This window comes from Xenopus laevis, chromosome 2L (genome assembly GCF_017654675.1).
Source record: "Xenopus laevis strain J_2021 chromosome 2L, Xenopus_laevis_v10.1, whole genome shotgun sequence".
NCBI classification, from domain to species: Eukaryota; Metazoa; Chordata; class Amphibia; order Anura; family Pipidae; genus Xenopus; species Xenopus laevis.
The window spans coordinates 190,203,555-190,226,025 of NC_054373.1; the positions used below are offsets into that span (position 1 = coordinate 190,203,555).

A 22,471-nucleotide genomic window follows, 5' to 3' on the forward strand; every position below is an offset into this window, starting at 1 on the left:
GCGCCTGGCGAATAAATTCGCCCATCACTAGAGCTAAGTAAATGTGCCCCTAAGTCTAGTAGAAAATCATATAAACATGAAATAAAGCCAATAGGCTGGTTTTGCCTCCAATAAGGATTAATTATATCTTAGTTGGGATCAAGTACAAGTTACTGTTTTATTATTACACAGAAAAAGGAAATCATTTTTAACAACTGGATTATTTAATTATAATAGAGTCTATGGGAGATGACCATCCTGTATTTCTGAGCTTTTCTGGATAACAGAATTCCTGATAATAGATCCCATACCTGTATAGAGATACAGGTATGGGATCTGGGGTGTTCTGGATAATGGATCTTTCCATAATTTGGATCTTCATACCTTAAGTCTACTAGAAATTCATATAAACATGAAATAAACCCAATAGGCTGGTTTTGCTTCCAATAAGGATTAATTATATCTTAGTTGGGATCCAGTACAAGCGACTGTTTTATTATTACACAGAAAAAGGAAATTATTTTTAAAAATTTGGATTATTTGGATAAAATGGAGTCTATGGGAGACAGCCATCATCATCATTTCATCATCATTTATTTATATAGCCATTCCGTAATTCGGAGCTTTCTGGATATCAGGTTTCTGGATAAGGGATCCTATACCTGTACTACCATCTTCCTGATTTAGATCCTCCATGGTTAAAACTCAGGGCCAAAATAGATTCTATTGTTGGTGCTTTCCCAGCTACAATCCAGTATCCAGAATCAAGAATCTCTTTAAACTCCTTATCTGCATGCAGGACTGGCAAGTATTTGTTAAGTATCCCCTTTATTCAATCAAATTGTCTACTATATCCCATACTAAGGGTTACAGACTGTGTGGAGGAATTCACCCCATTATGTTTGTGGACTTCACTGTCCCTGATCAGTTTATTCCTATCCACTAACAGGGCAGACCTAAAATCCGCTCATTCCCTACCCCTTCTCCACTAATGTATGGAGGAATCCCCCGCAACGTTTGCTTCTACACTAGGGGTGTCTTCAGAATCTGGAGTTGCCGCCTCCTCTCTCATTGGCTGCCATTACAACTCCCACAACAAATGCTCCTCATCAGTTGCTGCTTCTCCTGCAGCCTGAGCTCTGGAGCTGCCATATTGCGCCGGTTTCTTCACGTGAAGAATTTTCCGCGTAGTTCCTCAGGCTGCACTGACCGAGAACAGGTACCGGGACCTATTTATAACCTCCCCGGGGGGCGAGAGGATACCACCGCTCTAGTTGATACCGCCGCTGATTAAGGGGGGCAATTTAAACAATGGTGTCCTGCCCCCATCCCATGCCAACAAGAATGGGGTCATGAGACAGGTAACCACAAACACCTTAACAGTTCTATAAATGACTACATAAATAAAACCCACCGACACCATCAATTGTGTGGAGAGAGGCCACAGCCGATATTTAATGATATATTACATATATATAAAACATTCTATGTTCTCAAATCCATATATATACCTGTAACTTATAGGCTCATAGTCGAGTTGTGTTTATTCACAGAGCCCACCATTGAGAGGCGCAAGTTCTGCCATGAACCGACCAGAATTCCCATTAAACTTTAACATTCGCCAACGTCAAGATCAGTTAACTCCTAAATTTGAGCTTGGCTCCCTCCACACAACTAATGTCTTCTCAACCGCATCCAAAACCTATTGGAGATAAATGTACTTTATCATCTCTGAACAAACCTTGGTCAGAACTTTCCAAATTGAAATGTCTATAGACAGTAATGTTCAATGGCTTTACAAATTTGGAAATGGAATTGGTTTGAACTGCTCCGATTGGCAGCACAGCCGCGGGATCACCTCGGAGCAAACCAATAGCAGATGAGGAATTAGTAAAGAAATCTCACACAAATCCTGTTTAACAGATTTAATTAAATCAATTGTTTTTTGGAAACCTATATCATTACCCCCCAAGTCACTTTGGGGTAACCATGTGTTAACATTAAAGTTAAAGTCTAGATGAGTCAATCCCATCTCATGATATTACCTTCCCAAATCACTTTATATTTCTTATCAGAGAGATACAGATTTAACCCTTCCTTTGTGAATCTCTGCTCTTTTCTGTGCCCAATGTACATAAGAGTGTCCTACAATCCAAATGTGTTGAATAACATCTGTAAAACAATGAATTAAATTATAAGAACTTAACTTGAAACCAATGAAGGTCTGACATACAGTTTGTGAGCTTATCCAAACATAAACTAAGAACCCTATTGAATTGGAATTTTGAAGGAAACTCCGAGTTTTCGTGTATTAAAAGAGGCCCTTTCCTTGGAATCCTTCTCTTAAGAAAAACGTTGTAGTTATTCACTGGACATAGACATGGATCTCTACATTCACCAATCCAAATTAGGCCTCCATTGGCTTCTTTGTCTCTTTAAGAAGCCCAAATAGTAATATGGAGTCTACCCCCTATGAGCTGTATGTCCTCTGAGGTCTGATTTTGGTTGGGGACACTGCTTCACTTAACTACAATGCTGCAAAATTGATAATTACAAAGGCTGCTCTAAAGAGTAATGTTTCATAATCATTCAAACAGATCTGTGGCAGCACAGTCATTAGGTTGTGTAATACAGTTATTGGAATAGGTCTAGTGTTTGGCTTGACATGGGTCAGGGCTAAACCTTTTACAATTTGCTGTGCCAATAGGTTTTCTGTTACATTCGTTGGTATCAGCAGTTTCACCCAAAATCGAATTCCAGCTAACTTCTTTTTGATAGTATTAACTGTTTGTCCTGACTGGAAACAATCCAAAATAAATATCACTAACAACTATCAACTTCCAACAAGTTCTGCCATTGTAATGTTCCAAAAAGTCGTGCCAAATGAGCAAATCCTTGAGAGCTGCTGTAACATGATTGGGCCAATTTGGTTTCGATGTCAATGAGGACAGTCGTCTCAAGAAAACTCAACCTATAGGAACAATCCTTGTGGCAAAGGCCAAATGTCCCAAGAGCCTCTGCAATTGTTTGAGTTTTAACCTTGAAGCTGATAAAGCATTAGCTGACAATAGGCCCAATTGTTCTACTTTGTCAGGTGGTGATCTGAATTCCATGAGCATTGAATCTAACTCTATTCCCAGAAATGAATTATATTAGTAGGCTTTACTGTTTTCTCTGGAGCCAATGGAACTCCAAACTGATGCGTTAGCCATTAAAATGTATTAAGAAGTATTTTACAGGTGTTAGTTCCCTGAGGCCCCAAAAATAAAAAGTCATCAAGATAATGAATGACAAAATGGGAACCAGACTCAAATCTCAATGCCCATTTAATAAAAGTAGAAAAAGCTTCACAATAAAAACATATAAGAGAGCAGCCAATGTGCAGACACTTGTCTAAATAAAACATTCCATCAGAATGAAAGGCTTATAAATGAAAACAATCAGGGTGTATAGGAAGAAGGAGAAAGGCTGACTGGATGTCACATTTGGACATTAAAGCTCCTTGTCCACATACTCAAAGTAGCTTTACTGCCTCATCTAATGATGAATAAGAAACTGTACTGAGCTCAATATCTTCATTTAACAAGTTGGAATGACAAGTGATGTATCAAACGAAATGATCCAGGTTCCTTTTTCAGAACTACACCTAATGGTGAGACCTTGAAATTTTCTGTCGGGATCCAAAATCCATACTGAAATCTGAACCTTATTAGGTCTGTCTCCAGTTTGTTTGGATATGTCTTTAGCCAAGGCAACATTTTTTGCCAGTTCACTTGTGTTGTTGCTTTTTTGCCACCTGTTCCTTGGCATTGGGCTTAAGTCCTGTGGTGAATTTGCAGACGCAACAAAATGCTGGTGATTCCCTGCACAGTGAGAGTGATTGTATCTACATGTGTTCTGCCATTTGTACACTATTTCGTTAAATGCCCGGCATGTATTGGGCTTGGTTGGTACGGGATGTGCAGTGGATGGAAATGACGGATTGGTTGCCAACATTCCCATCCACAAATCAATATCTTTTTGTCCACAAAAAAGAGTTTGACAAAAATGATTTATATCATTTTTATAAAGATTTTTATTTACAGAAAAGCATGGGAAGTAACGTAGCTCCCAGCAATGCAAATATATTTGTTTCCTCCATTGAACAGCAAGTTTTTTTTGAACAGGCATTCTCTAAACATATCAAGAACTATTTTGGGTATGTGGATGATGTTTTCTTTATGTGGCCTGGTAGCGAGCAGGAATTGTTGGAAATGGGTGAATTGGTCAACATGCTGCACCCCACCTTAAAATTTACTAGGGATGTACCGAATCCACTATTTTTGATTCAGCTGAACCCCCAAATCCTTTGTGAAAGATTTGGCCAAATACCGAACCGAATCTGAATCCTAATTTACATATGCAAATTAGGGGTGGGAAGGGGAAAACAGTTTTTACTTCCTTGTTTTGTGACAAAAAGTCACGTGATTTTCCTCCCCACGCCTAATTTGCATATGTAAATTAGCCATTGGATTCAGCCAAATCCGAATCCTGCTGAAAAAGGCCGAATCCTGGCCGAATCCTGAACCGAATCCTCGATTCAGTGCATCCCTAAAATTTACCCTGCAGTATCATCCCCTTAGAATACAATTTCTAGATGTGACGGTAATTAAACAGGAGGGTACCTTAAAATCAGATTTATACAGGAAATCAACTGATAAAAACAATCTATTGTTATATAGTAGCTTTCATCCAGTTAATACTAAAAAAGGTTTACCCTATAGTCAGCTACCGAGAGTGAAAAGGATTGTATCTGATGATGAATTATGTAGCACTGAAAGAAATGGCTCAATTCTTTATGGAGAGGGGGTATGATAAGTCCCTGGTAGGATCACAGAGAGAAAAATAATGACTATTAAAAGGGAGGAGTAGTGGTGGGCAAATTTCTGCCTATTCGCTTCTCCGAAAAATGAGTGAATTTCCCGCAAAATTGCAAAAATTCACAGAATAATTGTATAAATCAGAAAGTTTCACCAAAAAATAGTGAAAACCGGAAATTGCCGAAAAAGTCGATTGCGTCAATTTTGACCTTGGTGTTAAAGTCAATGGGTGTCCAAATAGTGTTGATGCGCGGTGATTTTGACGCCAGAATTTTTGAAACTGGCAAAATTTTGCTGGTGAATTTTTGCAGGAGATTTGCGAATTTGTTCGCCGGTGGCGAAACGCGAAAATTCGATGAGAATTTGTGCCAGGCAAATTTATTTGCCCATCACCAGAGAGGAATCTACTTAAGAATAAAACACTAAACAGAAATAAAAGCAGGGTCCCGTTTGTCACTACTTATAACATCTTGAATCGTATTAAATCCATTGTGTATAACCATTGGGAAATTTTACAAAAGAATGAGGAATTTGGCATTGACATACCCTTGTTCTCATACAAGAGATTTCGCAATGATGTTTTAATGAAAGCTGATCTGTTACAACCCAGAAGCAGGCCACCAATGTGTATTTGGCAATCCAAGAGTAGGAACGTTCCCTTGCTGGTCCTGTGGGTGAAAGTTTTAATCACCCCTCTAATAAGGGAAATGTCATGAAGTTAAAAGATTGTGCCACTTGCACCACTACAGGGGTTATTTATATACTAAAGTGCCCTTGCGGAAATGCAGATGTGGCTAAAACTAAGTGTAAACTTAGAGTAAGGGTGGGAGAACATAAAAGGACAAATAATAATTGTGATTTGGATAAACAAAAGAATGTAACTCCAGTAAGTAGCCATTTACAAGAACAGGGTCATAATAGTAACCAATTGATTTGGTTGGTCCTACAAATAGTGTGTGTGCCCTCTAGAGGCAGTGACTATAATTGAATGTTACTCCAGAAAGAAATGATGTGGATTGACAAACTAAACACCAGGGCCCCTATGGGACTGAATGAACATCTTATTTCTTATTTCTGCTTCTTCTGAATTTGTAATGCCTTTTTCTAATGTAATTTATATGTGACTTTTTATTAACCCTTTGCAGGAATATAAATACTTCATTTTATTTTCGTTTCACAGTCACAAAAAAAGCCTTGTTGTCTTACAGAAGTACACAGACTATTTTCATCTTAATATTTGAATCACAAATGGACATAATCATTAAGCACTTTGAGTCAGTACACAGGTATCGATGTAATATTGTTTAATATTGCCTCTAATATATATATATATATATGCACGTTGTGATGTCACTTAGAGGGTCGGAGTGATCAATGTCTTTATGCTAATATACCTGTGAGCTCAGTTACACATGTGAGATCACTTGAGAAAGGAGGTTCTACCTCTGTGTGGAGATCTGAAATAAACCACACAAACGATTTAGCACAATTGCTGGAGTGTCTGCCATCTGATTTTTTGTAAATACATGGATTGTCGAGACTGGAGGCAGCAGAGTTTCCAGATAGAGCACCACATTGAGTCGCATACAGAATCTTGCATTGTTTCATATTGGATATCAAATTCTCAGCCTTAAAACTATAGGCCAGTTAGTCTGACATCAGTGGTAGGAAAGCTTTTCGAAGGGTTAATAAAGGATAAGATACTGGACTTCATAGCAAATCATAATACTATGAGTTTGTGCCAGCATGGTTTTATGTGTAATAGATCTTGCCAGACTAACTTAATTTCTTTTTATGAGAAGGTGAGCAGGGACCTTGATTCTGGGATGGCAGTGGATGTGATTTACTTAGACTTTGCTAAAGCATTTGATACAGTGCCACACAAAAGGTTACTGGTTAAATCAAGGAATGTTGGCCTGGAACATAGTATTTGTACCTGGATAGAGAACTGGCTAAAAGATAGACTACAAAGAGTGGTGGTAAATGGAACATTTTCTAATTGGACCAGTGTTGTTAGTGGAGTACCGCAGGGCTCTGTACTAGGTCCCTTGCTTTTCAACTTGTTTATTAATGACCTGGAGGTGGCCATTGAAAGTACTGTTTCTATTTGTGCAGATGAGACTAAATTGTGCAGAACTATAGGTTCCATGCAGGATGCTGCCACTTTGCACAGTGATTTGTCTAAACTGGAAAACTGGGCAGCAAACTGGAAAATGAAGTTCAATGTTGATAAATGCAGGTTATGCACTTTGGCAAAAATAATATAAATGCAAGTTATACACTAAATGGCAGTGTGTTGGGAGTTTCCTTAAATGAGAAGGATCTTGGGGTCTTTGTAGATAACAAGTTGTCTAATTCTGGGCAGTGTCATTCTGTGGCTACTAAAGCAAATAAAGTTCTTGTATAAAAAAGGGCATTAACTCAAGGGATGAAACCTAATTGTGTCTCTTTATAGGTCCCTGGTGAGGCCTCATCTGGAGTATGGGGGCAGTTTTGGACTCCAGTCCTTAAGAGGGATATAAATGAGCTGGAGAGAGTGCAGAGACTAAGTGCAACTAAACTGGTTAGAGGGAGGGAAGAGTTAAATTATGAGGGGAGACTGTCAAGGTTGGGGTTGTTTTCTCTGGGGGAAAAAAGGCGCTTGTGAGGGGACATGATTAGACTTTACAAGTACATTAGAGGACATTATAGACAAATAGCAGGGTATGTAACTATGTAACTATGTAAGGAAGAAATGTAGGTAGAAGTTGATTAAATAAAGTCAGGAAAATCTGTAATAGTCAGCGTATGAATGAGAGGCAGTGTCAGTGCTGCCAGTATAGGGACTCTAGGGCTCAGGCTCAGGGATTGCTGGTGAGCTGTGCCAGTGAGTTCTACCTCTGTGAAAAGTAATAGTAACATCTGGGGATGAAAGAATCTGAAGTAACTGTAAAGTGACTGTGTTTGTACCATCCACTCAGCACCTACCAAAGATTGGGAAGCTTTTCTATCAATAAAGAGGTTCATTTGTTTTTAAGAATGACTGGTGTAAGGGTTAACCTTAGAGGAGTGATGTCAGCATGCAGTGTGAGTGTCAGCAATATGCCCATTATAGCACATAATGAAATAGAGAAATCACATAGAGAAGCGACTATGCTGATAAAGGGAATGGATGGGCTCAAATATTTTAGGATCAATATTAAAATTAAACATTAATATTTGTCTATAATAATATTATTATCGTAGGTTCTAAAATGGAGGTCATGCAAATAAAGTTTAAATCTCTGTATTTATTATAATATTAATTATGCAGGAATAAAAACACTCAGAAAAAGAATGAACCGTCTCATATGTATGTAAGCAAAAGTAAATGACAAATGTATAGTTCAAAGTGATGATCACAGATTATGAGCAGTGAGTAGCCAAAGAATTCAACAGATTAAGACAAATAATGATGTAAAACTCTAACCACAAACAAAGGTTACAAGAATTCATTACAAGCAATAACTGTAACTTCCCCTACATATATATATATATATATAATCACACTGACAAGTAACAATTATCAATGACAAAGAGACACTGAGATACTTCCCAATCATTTAACTTGAGTCTCGGGGTCTGCAGAATCCTATTTAGAGATAGTCCCTGTACACAGAGATCTGTTTCCCAAAACTGAACTTTAGTCTTTACTTTAGACTCCCCTTTTATAATGTTTTATAGTCTCAGCCCCACAAGACAATTGGCTGGACAAGTAGATCAGATGGGCCCTAATTTCTAGTCTTATTGAGAGACATTCCTTGCACAATATTCAAAGGAAGAATTTGAGGTCCTGTAATCACTTGGTCCCTTCTCTGTTAAAATAGAGAAATTACAGAGAATGGCGATGGGACTTATAAAAGCATTAAAAAGAGTCACAAGGAGAGGGAAGAGAGACACATCAGATCTACTGTTTCACTGCCCTTTGGGCTGGAGATAAAGTTTTGTGGGACATTGGAACAGACCTTTTGTTCTCCAGGGATATTACAGTGAAATTGCCAATAGAAAGCCACATGGTTACTCTGCAGTGTTCTTCATGCTTCTATTTGACTGACTGACTGGGTCGTACCATAATCTTCAACAGATTCCTCTATAAGACTCTCATTGGAGCCATCATCTGGTTGGTCTGCACATATACATTTTTTCAGTGAAATAATTGTCATTGTTGACTTGTGTTGATCAGATGTCGGTGAATTCACTGGGGTTTTAGTTGGGGATGTTTTAGTAAAAGCGTCTTTCAGCAATAGAAACAAAAGAATGAATCTCTTTCTCTGTGTAAATAATTTTTGCCCATCGTAGGTAAAAATTCCTTTACAAATATCTTTGCAGACTCTCTGTTTTGTTCCTTTGCCTTTTTCCAGATTTTCTCTTTAACTTCTATAAGAAAGTCATCCTGTAGTTCGTCCTTCTGATTACAGACCTCCTTACAGCATTCATTACAGCAATTATTACTGCACTCCTTACACATCCAATAGACAATGAGAGCCAAGATGAAAAGTCCCATTCCTATCATCTACAACAAAACAAAGAATAATTCATTAGAGTTGAGTGTGTGTTGGTTACACATTGGGCACAAGTAACCAGTGTCGGACTGGGGGGCCCAGGTCCCACCGGGACTTCTGTCCAGGGCCCCCCTTGCTGCGCACCTTACCGTGCAGTGCGCTCCCTTCCTTCTGTGCGGTGCTGGTGCGCATGCGCAGACGGCGCGGCGCTCCGGCTTTTTTTTTATTTTAAATAACACGATTGGGGTCTGGCCCGGCGGGGGCCCATGACGGGTCGGGACCCACCGGGTTTTTTCCCGGTTTACCGCCGGGCCAGTCCGACCCTGCAAGTAACTTTAACATAAAATGAGTAAAATGGGATAAAGACAATGTCAACCTGGGCCTTTATATCTCAGGTGCAGCCACAGCCCATTGTTCCCCTGGACAAGCCCCAATGTTCCTTTCTCTGCCCTAATCTGCCAGTGTGTGAGGGACAATGCTCAAAGCTTTCCAATGGCAGAGTTATTATATATTCATGTCTATGAACTGGGATTATCTCCCTGTACTGTGAGCAGTATAACCTATGCCCTGTGTTCCTATTGGTCCAGTGGTGTTATGGGTAATCCTTAGTCTGTAAAAGGGAAGGTACCCCAGAGTTCCTGCTTTTTGGACTCCACTCACTTCACTGTGGAAGAGGATAAATATAAAGGGCAGACAGGAGACCTTAGTGACAGAGAAGGCAGGACCCTGTGGTATTTTGAATGGGGTTTGCCAAACTTTTTATGCTCATTATAAAATCTACCCTCAAACCGGGGAAGTAGAATACCTATGCTGCCATAGTTTTATGGGATCTCTCTGTACAGACTATGAGCAAACTTAGGGGACTGTTCCTGCTGAATTGTGCTTAGTACAGGGAATACCTATGCTGCCATAGTTTTATGGGATCTCTCTGTACAGACTATGAGCAAACTTAGGGGACTGTTCCTGCTGAATTGTGCTTAGTACAGGGAATACCTATGCTGCCATAGTTTTATGGGATCTCTCTGTACAGACTATGAGCAAACTTAGGGGACTGTTCCTGCTGAATTGTGCTTAGTACAGGGAATACCTATGCTGCCATAGTTTTATGGGATCTCTCTGTACAGACTATGAGCAAACTTAGGGACTGTTCCTGCTGAATTGTGCTTAGTACAGGGAATACCTATGTACCATAGTTTTATGGGATCTCTCTGTACAGACTATGAGCAAACTTAGGGGACTGTTCCTGCTGAATTGTGCTTAGTACAGGGGAATACCTATGTGCCATAGTTTTATGGGATCTCTCTGTACAGACTATGAGCAAACTTAGGGGACTGTTCCTGCTGAATTGTGCTTAGTACAGGGAATACCTATGCTGCCATAGTTTTATGGGATCTCTCTGTACAGACTATGAGCAAACTTAGGGGACTGTTCCTGCTGAATTGTGCTTAGTACAGGGAATACCTATGCTGCCATAGTTTTATGGGATCTCTCTGTACAGACTATGAGCAAACTTAGGGGACTGTTCCTGCTGAATTGTGCTTAGTACAGAGGAATACCTTTGTGCCATAGTTTTATGGGATCTCTCTGTACAGACTATGAGCAAACTTAGGGGACTGTTCCTGCTGAATTGTGCTTAGTACAGAGGAATACCTATGCTGCCATAGTTTTATGGGATCTCTCTGTACAGACTATGAGCAAACTTAGGGACTGTTCCTGCTGAATTGTGCTTAGTACAAGGGAATACCTATATACCATAGTTTTATAGGATCTCTCTGTACAGGCTATGAGCAAATTTAGGGACTGTTCCTGCTGAATTGTGCTTAGTACAGAGGAATACCTATGCTGCCATAGTTTTATGGGATCTCTCTGTACAGACTATGAGCAAACTTAGGGGACTGTTCCTGCTGAATTGTGCTTAGTACAGGGAATACCTATGCTGCCATAGTTTTATGGGATCTCTCTGTACAGACTATGAGCAAACTTAGGGGACTGTTCCTGCTGAATTGTGCTTAGTACAGGGGAATACCTATACTGCTAGTAACCTGAGGCGGTGGTGTGTCTGCTGGGGAGATCAGGACTTCTCACAGAAAGGAGATCAATGGCAGAGTCTTGACTTCCTACATTCATTTTAACTAGTCAACTAGTTAACTTTCATTTAACTAGTCTTACCTTATTGAACTTCTGCTACTGAAACCTCCGGCCCAATCCTATCTGTCACTCCTAGAGTGAGTTATTACAGGAGCTAGCACTCACATTAACTAGTCCTACCTTACTGAACAAATACAAGATCCTCAGCACTCAACCCATTATCAATATATTTAAGACAGAGACATTTTGTTCTACTGCTACTGAAAAATGACTTACCCTTTAAACAACACAGGGATTCTTTGTCCATATATTACAATATATTTAAGCTGAACAACTACGTCACACTCATCCCATATCTGGCCAGTCCTATGCTTAATTTCATCTGATTCATTAAGAATTCTATTGCTTTATTATACATTTTACAAAGGGACTAAGTTTTACCTGCAACTTACTTGCTGCTTTCAAAGTAAAACTCCCAAACTTGGCTGCCCTTTTATTAGACACCAGTGGGATCACCTGACTATAGCTGGGAGGGGTGGGAGCTACAACATGGAGCTGGTCACTGCTCCTGTATAACTACAACAAACAAGGGAAAGTTGTGCTCACCACTAGTTTTTAAAACCATTAGGCGGGGGTGCAATGAGGTTGTGACCACAAAATACATATAGTCAAATACAAGAGTCCTCTGCACTCAACCCATTATCAATATATTTAAGACAGAGACATTTTGTGCTACTGCTACTGAAAAATACCTTACCCTTTAAACAACACAGGGATTGTTTGTCCATATATTGCAATATATGGACAAACAATCCCTGTTTTGTTTAGAGGGTAAGAATTTTTTTTTTTACATGAGCTAGCCCTCACTTTAGCTAGTCCTGCCTTACTGATCTTCTCCTACTGAGACCTCCTGTCTAATTCTATCTGTCACTCCTAGAGTGAGTTATTACAGGAGCTAGCCCTCACATTAACTAGTCCTACCTTACTGATCTTCTTCTCCTACTGAGACCTCCTGCCAAATCCTATCTGTAACCCTTAGAGTGAATTATTACAGGAGCTAGCCCTCACATTAATTAGTCCTACCTTATTTATCTTGTCCTATTGAGACCTCCTGCCTAATCCTATCTGTCACTCCTAGAGTGAGTTATTACAGGAGATAGTCTTCATATTAGATAGTCCTACCTTACCTCTCTTTTTGGGGTAAGCTGGTATATACATTTAGTGCATTTATTTAGTCTGGGATATAGTTTCTAAGGGGAACATTTTTTAAAGTTAATAATAAATTCTCTCTTTCCCTCTGCCTGCTAATTAAGGTGGAGGCGTTAATCAGGTAAATTCTGGGTTCTGCATGTGGTGGAACAGTCTGCTGCTTGCCTGGTGCTAGGGTTCTGCATGTGGTGGAACAGTCTGCTGCTTGCCTGGTGCTACGGTTCTGCATGTGGTGGAACGAGTGGACAGATTATTGGGGGGCTGGGGGAGACCTGGGAGTTGGGGTACACATAGGTACCAATGACAAAGTTAGAGGAGGGGGTGAAGTCCTCAAGAACGATTTTGAAAAACTAGGTGTGAAGTTGAGGTCGAGGACTTCCAAGGTAATTTTCTCTGAGATATTCCCTGAGCCACGAGCAACACTAAGGAGACAGCGGGAGTTTAGGGAGATGAATACATGGCTGAGAGATTGGTGTAGGGAGGAGGGTTTTGGGTTTTTGGAGAACTGGGCTGATTTCTCAATGGCATAGATTGGATCATTATGTTTTCATCTAAAAACACAGAACAGAAATAGTTGTCATTTAAAATGATATTAAATTGTTACTGTTCTCTATTTATTCCCTTAAAGGGGACCCGTCACCCAAAAAAATGATTAATAATCCTATTTTTTATCACATCAGTCAAGCAAATGAACTTTAATTACACTATATAAATTATATGAATCTTGTTTCCTTCAGTCTGGGAATTCATAATTATAACAAGCAGGCAGGAGACATATTGTGGGACACTGTTATTAAGACAAGACTTGTATCATCTCAGAATCTTGTTTGTGCACCAGAATGGGGGACCTGATGTCCATCCCCATGTCCTGGTTACACAATTAAATGGTGAAGAGATTGGGGGGAATGTGGGGAGAGCAGTGACATGTAGGAAGTGCTGAATGGAAAGTGACAGTAATTGTCTGCCCGCTGCACCAAGTGAAGTTACACTAGCGTTGGCTAATTTGCATACAAGGGAAAGTTACATTTCAATGGACGTATATGTTGCAGCAAATACATTACATTACACAAGCCCAGGGAAACCTTAATAAAATAAAATAAAGTTGTTATATTGCCCTACACATGTGCCCAGTGTATAGTTTATGTGCCATATGTTAGGAAATGTAGGGGGAAGCGGTTACCCCAAAAAAATGTACGCTCTTTTTCAGCCTATCACTCTGAAAAAGGAAATGACGCTAACGTTTTCTGTGACTTAGAAAAATTTTCAACTAATTTTTTAGGAACTCCCATTTACTCTATTGCACTTCGCCTGGTCTGAGGTGGTGAAGGCAAGTCTGGCGCAAGAGGTAACGTTCAGTAAAATCTGCATTTGCGTAGTTACGTCCATTCAGCAGTGCGCAAATTCGCCAGGCGTTAGGGAGCGAAGTACAGCTAGAGTCTATCTCCTTCACTAACGAAGTTACAACAGCGACAGTTAGTAAATCAGCAAAGTACCGAAATGACGTCACGCTGGTGAATTTTTGCCCGCGTTAGTCACTTCCCCTTTATTAGGGGAAAGCAGGAAGTAGTGTTCTGGCTATTATGTTACACATCCAGTCACTCCAGCCTTTATACATTACATTTTTACCTAACTAACTATATTAGATACATTTTTTATTTTACACAGACTATTTATTTACCCAGTTTTTATTTTCACACTGAACTATTCCTTTAAGGAGTAAATGTAGAAGAACTAAGAATCACCCTTTGTGGCTTAATATAGAAGTAAAGAAATTAATAGGAAAGAAGAGAAAGGAATTTAATAACTACAAATCTGTGAGGACAGAAGCTGCATTTAATGAATATAAACACTGTAATAAATGGTACCAGTATGGTTGTAACAGATACAGATAAGGCAAATGTGTTAAATCAGTTCTTTTCTTCAGTGTATACAATAGAGGAGTGTGAGTTCCCAGGCTCACTTTATAGCTGCACTAATGGCTCAGCTCAATCTAGTCAGTGGCTGACTCAGGATATGATTCAAAAAGCTTTAATACAAATTAATGTAAACAAGGCTCCAGGGCCTGATGGCATACACCCCCGGGTTCTAAGAGAGCTTAGTTCAGTTTTAGACCAGCCCCTATTTCTGATTTTCTCAGATTCACTTTCATCTGGTATGGTGCCTATGGATTGGAGAAAAGCTGATGTTATTCCAATATTAAAAAGGGATTACGATCTCAGCCTGGCAATTATAGGCCAGTAAGTCTGACATCTGTGGTGGGCAAATTATTTGAAGGCTTATTAAGGGATCACATTCAAAATTTTGTCCAGCAGCAATCAGTATGGCTTTATGGAGAATAGGTCATGTCAGACTAATTTGATTGCATTTTATGATGAGGTAAGTAAGATTCTGGACAGTGGGGGGGCAGTAGATCTATTTGGATTTTGCCAAAGTATTTGCAGATGAGACAAAACTATCAGCCCTATTAATTCCATCCAGGATGTGGCACTTGCAACAGGATCTTGACTAACTGGCAATCTGGGCAGCTAAGTGGCAAATGAGATTCAATGTTGATAAATGTAAAGTCCTGCACCTGGGATGTAACAATATCCACTTATACCCTTAATGGGACTGCACTAGGCAAATCCATAATGGAGACGGAGCTTGGAGTCCTTGTAGATAATAAACTTGTCTGTAGCAAGTAATGCCAGTCAGCAGCATCAAGGGCAAATAAGGTCTTGACTTGTATTAAATGGGGCAGAGAGTCACGGGAGGAGGGGGTCCCACTGTATAGAGCACTGGTAAGGCCCCATCTAGAATATGCCCTACAGTTTTGGTCTCCATCACTCAAACAGGACATTATTGTATTAGAGAGGGGACAGAGAAGGGCAACTAAGCTGGTAAAGGGAAAATCTTAGCTATGAGGAAAGACTGGCCAAATTGGGGATGTTCACTCTGGAGAAGAGGCGCTTAAGGGGTGATATCATAACTATGTATACAGGGGCGCGCCGCCAATGAGGCGAGCTGAGACGCTCGCCTCAGGCGGCAACGCCGAAGCGGTTTCCAGGGGAGGCAAAAAGCCGCCCCTGCACCTTTAAGAGCCGGATTTCCGGTCGGCGAGGGGGGGGCGGCATTGCAGGAGCCGCCTCAGGCGGCGCTTAGGTCCGAATCGGCGCTGTATGTATAAATATATAAGGGTATCATATAATAATCTCTCTAATGATTTATTCACCAGTAGCTCCTCCCAGCAGACAGGAGAGAGCCAATGAGATTAGAGGAGGGAAAGGGGTGTTACAGGGAGAGCTGGGAAGTGAATCAGTGCTACAGGCTGATACATTAGATAGGTACAAGGAAGGGTCGGATGCTTTATTCACCAGTAGCTCCTCCCAGCAGACAGGAGGGAGCCAATGAGATTAGAGGAGGGAAAGGGGTGTTACAGGGAGAGCTGGGAAGTGAATCAGGGGTACAGGCTGATACATTAGATAGGTACAAGGAAGGGTCGGATGCTTTATTCACCAGTAGCTCCTCCCAGCAGACAGGAGGGAGCCAATGAGATTAGAGGAGGGAAAGGGGTGTTACAGGGAGAGCTGGGAAGTGAATCAGGGGTACAGGCTGATACATTAGATAGGTACAAGGAAGGGTCGGATGCTTTATTCACCAGTAGCTCCTCCCAGCAGACAGGAGGGAGCCAATGAGATTAGAGGAGGTGGAAAGGGGTGTTACAGGGAGAGCTGGGAAGTGAATCAGGGGTACAGGCTGATACATTAGATAGGTACAAGGAAGGGTCGGATGCTTTATTCACCAGTAGCTCCTCCCAGCAGACAGGAGGGAGCCAATGAGATTAGAGGAGGTGGAAAGGGGTGTTACAGGGAGAGCTGGGAAGTGAATCAGGGGTACAGGCTGATACATTAGATAGGTACAAGGAAGGGTCGGATGCTTTATTCACCAGTAGCTCCTCCCAGCAGACAGGAGGGAGCCAATGAGATTAGAGGAGGGAAAGGGGTGTTACAGGGAGAGCTGGGAAGTGAATCGGGGGTACAGGCTGAAACATTAGATAGGTACAAGGAAGGGTCGGATGCTTTATTCAACAGTAGCTCCTCCCAGCAGACAGGAGGGAGCCAATGAGATTAGAGGAGGGAAAGGGGTGTTACAGGGAGAGCTGGGAAGTGAATCAGGGGTACAGGCTGATACATTAGATAGGTACAAGGAAGGGTCGGATGCTTTATTCACCAGTAGCTCCTCCCAGCAGACAGGAGGGAGCCAATGAGATTAGAGGAGGGAAAGGGGTGTTACAGGGAGAGCTGGGAAGTGAATCAGGGGTACAGGCTGATACATTAGATAGGTATAAGAAGGGGTTGGATGGTGTTTAGCAAGTGAGGGAATACAGGGATATGGGAGAGAGCTCATAGTACAAGTTGATCCAGGGACTGGTCCCATTACATTTTGGAGTCAGGAAGGAATTTTTCCCCCTCTGAGACAAATTGGAGAGACTTCAGATGTGGTTTTTTGCCTTCCTCTGGATCAACTGACAGTTAGGCAGGTTAAAAAAAAGTCAAAAGGTTGAACTTGATGGACGTGTGTCTTTTTTCAACCTTATTTACTATGTTACTATGTTACTATGTTACTGATCTTCTTATACTGAGTCCTCCCGCCTACTCTGCATACCAGCCAAGCTCCTGTTGATATATATAGTGAATAAAGTACCCCCTCTTGTAAAATATAAGGATATTATAAGTTACTGAGGAGTTTCATGACCATATAAAAGTATGAGGCCGAAGGCCGAGTGTTTTTATACAGGTCATGGAACTCCGAGGTAACTTCTAATATCCTCATATTTTACAACTGGGGGTACTTTATTTATTATAATACACAAGTTTCGGTGAGTCATGTGACAGAAATGACATCAGAACTCACCGTTTATAACTGATGACATCACTACTCACCGTTTATAAGGATATAATTTACAAGATATTCATGGCTTTTGTGTATTATATTGAGACCTTGATAAATAACCCCCTCAGTGTTGTGCTGCACAACATTGCCCGAATACGACCAAATCTCAGTTCAGAATTAACAATGTGATGTTGTGATGCTGATTCAGTTAATGACTATAAGAGGGACTTGGATGATTTCTTGGACAGACATAATACAAAGGCTATTGTGATACTAAACTCTATAGTTAGTATAGATATGGGGATATATCATTTATGTGACAGTAGGGAGGGGTGTGTGTATGGGGCTGGGTTTTCATTTGGAGGGGTTGGACTTGATGGACTTTTTTCAACCCAATTTAACTGTGTAACTATGTAACTATGTAATTTAAGGTCCTTAACAGTGAAGCCCCGCCCTATATTTAATCTCTGATCTCGAAATACATAAAAGTGCTTTTATTCTTTTTTAATCAAATCAGTGTAAAATAAAAGTACTCCTAAAAATGCTCCTATGTTTGCATTAAACACACAGGTACAAGCAGCCATGGGCCTCAACATATTGTTTAACTACAGTGGTCACAACTGTATTCATCTTTCAGGTTGTGTCTGTTGCCTGTGGTTTGGTATTGATTATACGGGTATGGGATCCATTATCTGGAAACCCATTTTCCAGTAATCTTATTATTATGGGAAGGCCATCTCCCATACCCTTGTACTGGATCTCAGCTAAGATATAAATTGTCTTTGTATGAGGCAAAATGAGGGTTTAATTAATATTTAAATGATTTTTAGTAGATATAAGGTATTGCAGAAAGACCCATTATACAGAAACCCCAGGTCCCAAGTATTATGGATAACAGGTCCCATAATAGAACAATAGATGATAAAGTTACTAGTGATGGGCGAATTTGCACCGTTTCGCTTCGCCGAAAAATTCGCGAATTTCGCGCGAAATTCGCGAAACGGCGCGGCGTCTCGTTTTTTACGCCGGCGCCCGTTTTTGACGCCGGCGCCCGTTTTTTCGACGCCTGCGCCCGTTTTTTGGCGCCGGCGGCCGTTTTTCGAAAAAAATTTTGGACGCCGGCGAATTTTTAGCGCGAATTTTCGCGGGCGTTTCGCGAATTTATTCGCTCGGCGCGAATCGCGCAAATTCGCCGCGAATTCGCGCCTGGCGAATAAATTCGCCCATCACTAAAAGTTACACCAGACTTTAGGCTTACCTTGGATAATTCGGAATACCATGTTGATTCTGTAGCTTTTGTGTCATATGGATGGAACATGCAATCGAAATACCTTCCATCAACCAAAACAACAATGATCCACATAAATGAAATAACAAAACTTGTGAAGCAACTGTAGCGTTTCTTTAGAGAAAGAGAACGACGAATGGTAAAGATCAAAACTGGCACCAAGATGGAAATTAGGAGAGAGGAAATAACTTGTGATGCCTTATCCTCTGGGCATTTAAACTTCAACTCCACCAACTCCTCAAACATAACAAGTACAAAAGTGATCAACGTTATGTGAACAATCGGTAACTTAAATTTCAATATTGCGTCAATTTTTTTAAGAATATCCATGGCTGGAAGAGGTAAAACCAAGGAGGCAGGAGAACTACGGCACCCACAGAAAGCTACAGAAAAAGAAAGTGAAAGAATACTTTGATTATATATATATATTTATCATTATAGGAAAGGGAAACTTGTGCTCAACTCTTTCATTTTTCAAAGGTCAGTTGGGGGTGGGGTACAGAAGGTATGTAGGGAGGGGGTTAGGCATGACTTAGTCACACGCATCAGTGCAAAATGACAGAATGTCTAGGCAACAAGATGTCTCACGTCAAGGTTACAGAGACATAATAGAAGAATTGTTCCTTGGTTATATTTGCAACCAATAAAACCTGATCTACCAGAGAAAACCGGTGGCCATTCTACAGTTCCTGGAAGAACAAGACATCTTTGAAACAGATTCAGGTCCAACCCCGTGGGTTTCTCTCATAGGGGTATATTTATCAAAGAGTGAAGTTAATAGTGAAGTTCCGCCACTAGAGTGAAATTTCACTCTAGTGGTGGAACTTCACTCTTTGATAAATTTACCCCATAGTGGCTTTACCCAACCCAGAGACCCACACAAGGTCCAACTCTGAGTAGATATACTCCTCCCGCAATGTGTTAATACAAAGAGAGCGACACATCTCTCCAACTGTCGATGAAATAATTCAAATGCAGCAACTGTATATTTTTAAACTAGGTCTACACAAATCACCAACTGGAGCTCAGCCCTGAATCTAGATACATAACCACAATTTTACCACATGTTGGTCTATGAAGATACAAATGGCTAAGTTTTGTTCTGCAGCTGAAATCTTCCAAGAGGCCATAAAAGAAGTCATTCTGAATTCAATACAACTAAGGGATTAGACAAAAGCTGCCCCTTTTTTATATACCTAGGTGTCTAGATACCGGCAGATCTACATAGGTTTTACTCTTTGAACTATTCTCCAGATATAAAAAACATAGTTTCCCTATGTAACAAATGTAAAAATTTTCTTCTAAACATAAAAGGTAGACTTGCATTTTATAAAATGATTTTTTTGAGTAGCATCTACAACATCATGAACCTACCCCTATTTATCAAACAGAATGACATGAACAAGTTAAGGTCAGCATTTCTAAAGTTCCTATGGAAAGGAAAATAATCCTAAAATAGCTCTGAATAAACTTATACACAAGAAACAATTTGGGGGGCTTGCTTGTACTTTATTTATTATAATACACAAATTTCAGTGAGTCATGTGACAGAAATGACATCAGAACTCACCGTTTATAACTGATGGCATCACTACTCACCGTTTATAAGGATATAATTTACAGGATATTCATGGCTTTTGTGTATTATATAGAGATACAGAACATTTGCTGTCTGGAAACAAATACATAAGAAATACAATAGGGGTGCACTGGTGAAAGATTTGGCCGAATACTTAATCGAATCCGAATCCTAATTTGCATATGCAAATTAGGGGCAGGAAACGAAAAAGTGAAAAAAAATCTTCTTTTGTGACGACAAGTCAAGTGATTTCCCTACCTGCCCCTAATTTACATATGCAAATTAGTATTCAGATTCGGTTCAGCCAGGCTGAAAAAGGCTGAATCTGGGCCGATTCCAGAACTGAATCCCTAAAATACAAATGAAGTTATACATTGACTCTATACTTACCTGTAATTAAAGATTCATCACTGCCTAGTTCATTCTTTTCTCCTTTTATGACCAGCTGGAAACAAAAAGGGATCCAATATATTAGGGACATCATTACTCCATCAACGGAGTTGATCAACCTGATGACATTAACACCTACAACCCTCAACTCAAGTCGGCTCTTAATACTCTTATGAATTATCAACTTCACAACAACATCAGAATGATCCAATCTTTAATATGGATTGACTCAAACCACAAACCCCATTCGATGGAGACAACTGCAAATAAATGGAATGGAATAATGGAAATCTCCCCAGAAATGTCAACTAACTTTTAGACTCTACATAATAATTGTCCTAAATGCAACAGACCTCTATCCAACACATTCCATTTGTTCTGGGACTGTTCTTACATCAAAAGACTTTGGCATAAAGTAGAAAATCATCTGAATTGGGGATGTAGCGAACTGTTCGCCGGCGAACTAGTTCGCGTGAACTTTGACTGTTCGCGTCCGCCGAATGTTCGCGAACATCGCGCGACGTTCGCCAATATGAGTTCGCGTTCGATTCGAACAAAAATCATTCGACCATTCGATTCCTTCGACCGCTAAAATCGAAGGATTTTCGAATCGAACGATCGAAGCCATTCGATTGAATGAAATCATTCAATCGAATGGCTTCGATCGTTCGATTCGAACGAAAATCCTTCGATCGAACGATTAAAATCCTTCGATCGTTCGAATCGAACGATTTTGCGGGTGTTCGAAGTTCGCGAACTGTTCGCGAACTGTTCGCATTTTTTGCCGATGTTCGCGAACGGCGTTCGCGAACACATAAACGGCAGTTCGCTACATCCCTAATCTGAATACAAGATTAGGCTGTAAATATAGATGATTCAATGAAATCATCCCAACATACTCTCTAGCCTAAATTTGGGAACATTTCCTATTTGTAGCATTGCACATACATAACATTAATTGCAGCCAAGAGGATTATCTTCAAAAAATGGATTGATACAAATGATCCCGAGATGATGGATGTCATCACTAAAGAACCTATGTACTAACGAAGCTTTGGCTTCCAAATTCAACATTGTGAAGTATGAAATTCATGGAAAATTTTCTTGAGCAACCTTTCCCAAAATGAAAAAAATGAAGTTGCACTCAATTCTATATTTACCATAGTTCCATGGACAGTACAATTTGTTACTAGCTAGTACTTAAGAAAGTAACAAAAATGAGCTTAGGACTACGTATTAAACATTAGACTTATAATATTCAATCTCGTTATGATATTCCCTTTTACTTTTGTTATACTACAAACTTGATATATTTTCCAGGGCAAATACAAGGTGAATTTCATTTAAAATGGCTTAGGTTTACAATATTTCTGAGAGAAAGATACAGCCTTTAGTTCCTGCTACTATCGAATGGGCTACTACGACCTTCGACTACGACTTCGAATCCAAGGATTCGAACTAAAAATCGTTCTACCATTCGACCATTCGATATTCAAAGTACTGTCTCTTTAAGAAAAAACTTCGACCCCCTAGTTCACCATCTAAAAGCTACGGAACTCAATGTTAGCCTATGGGGACCTTCCTTGGCTAACTTTTTTTGATCGAAGGATATTCCTTCGATCGTTGGATTAAAATCCTTCGAATCGTTCGATTCAAAGGATTTTATCGTTCGATCGAAGGAATAATC

General features: G+C 40.2%; 1 protein-coding gene across 1 annotated transcript; it reads right to left on the reverse strand.

The window, feature by feature from the left end:
• Positions 1-8,860: 8,860 nt before the first annotated feature.
• On the reverse strand, positions 8,861-19,250 carry LOC121399687. Its single transcript, XM_041581220.1, has 2 exons — positions 18,786-19,250; positions 8,861-9,369 (listed from the first exon to the last, which is right to left on the reverse strand). Exons 1-2 carry the CDS (start codon positions 19,143-19,145, stop codon positions 9,094-9,096), a joined length of 636 nt encoding a protein of 211 aa, XP_041437154.1. The 5' UTR covers positions 19,146-19,250; the 3' UTR covers positions 8,861-9,093.
• Between the last annotated feature and the right edge of the window lie 3,221 nt (positions 19,251-22,471).

Bases quoted from the DNA above. Each gene is read 5' to 3' on its own strand.
- LOC121399687 (XM_041581220.1), bottom strand. From the start codon at position 19,145: ATGGATATTCTTAAAAAAATTGACGCAATATTGAAATTTAAGTTACCG. The intron at 9,370-18,785 runs GTAAGCCTAAAG...GTTTTGTTGTAG, and splicing joins GGTATTCCGAATTATCCAAG to ATGATAGGAATGGGACTTTT.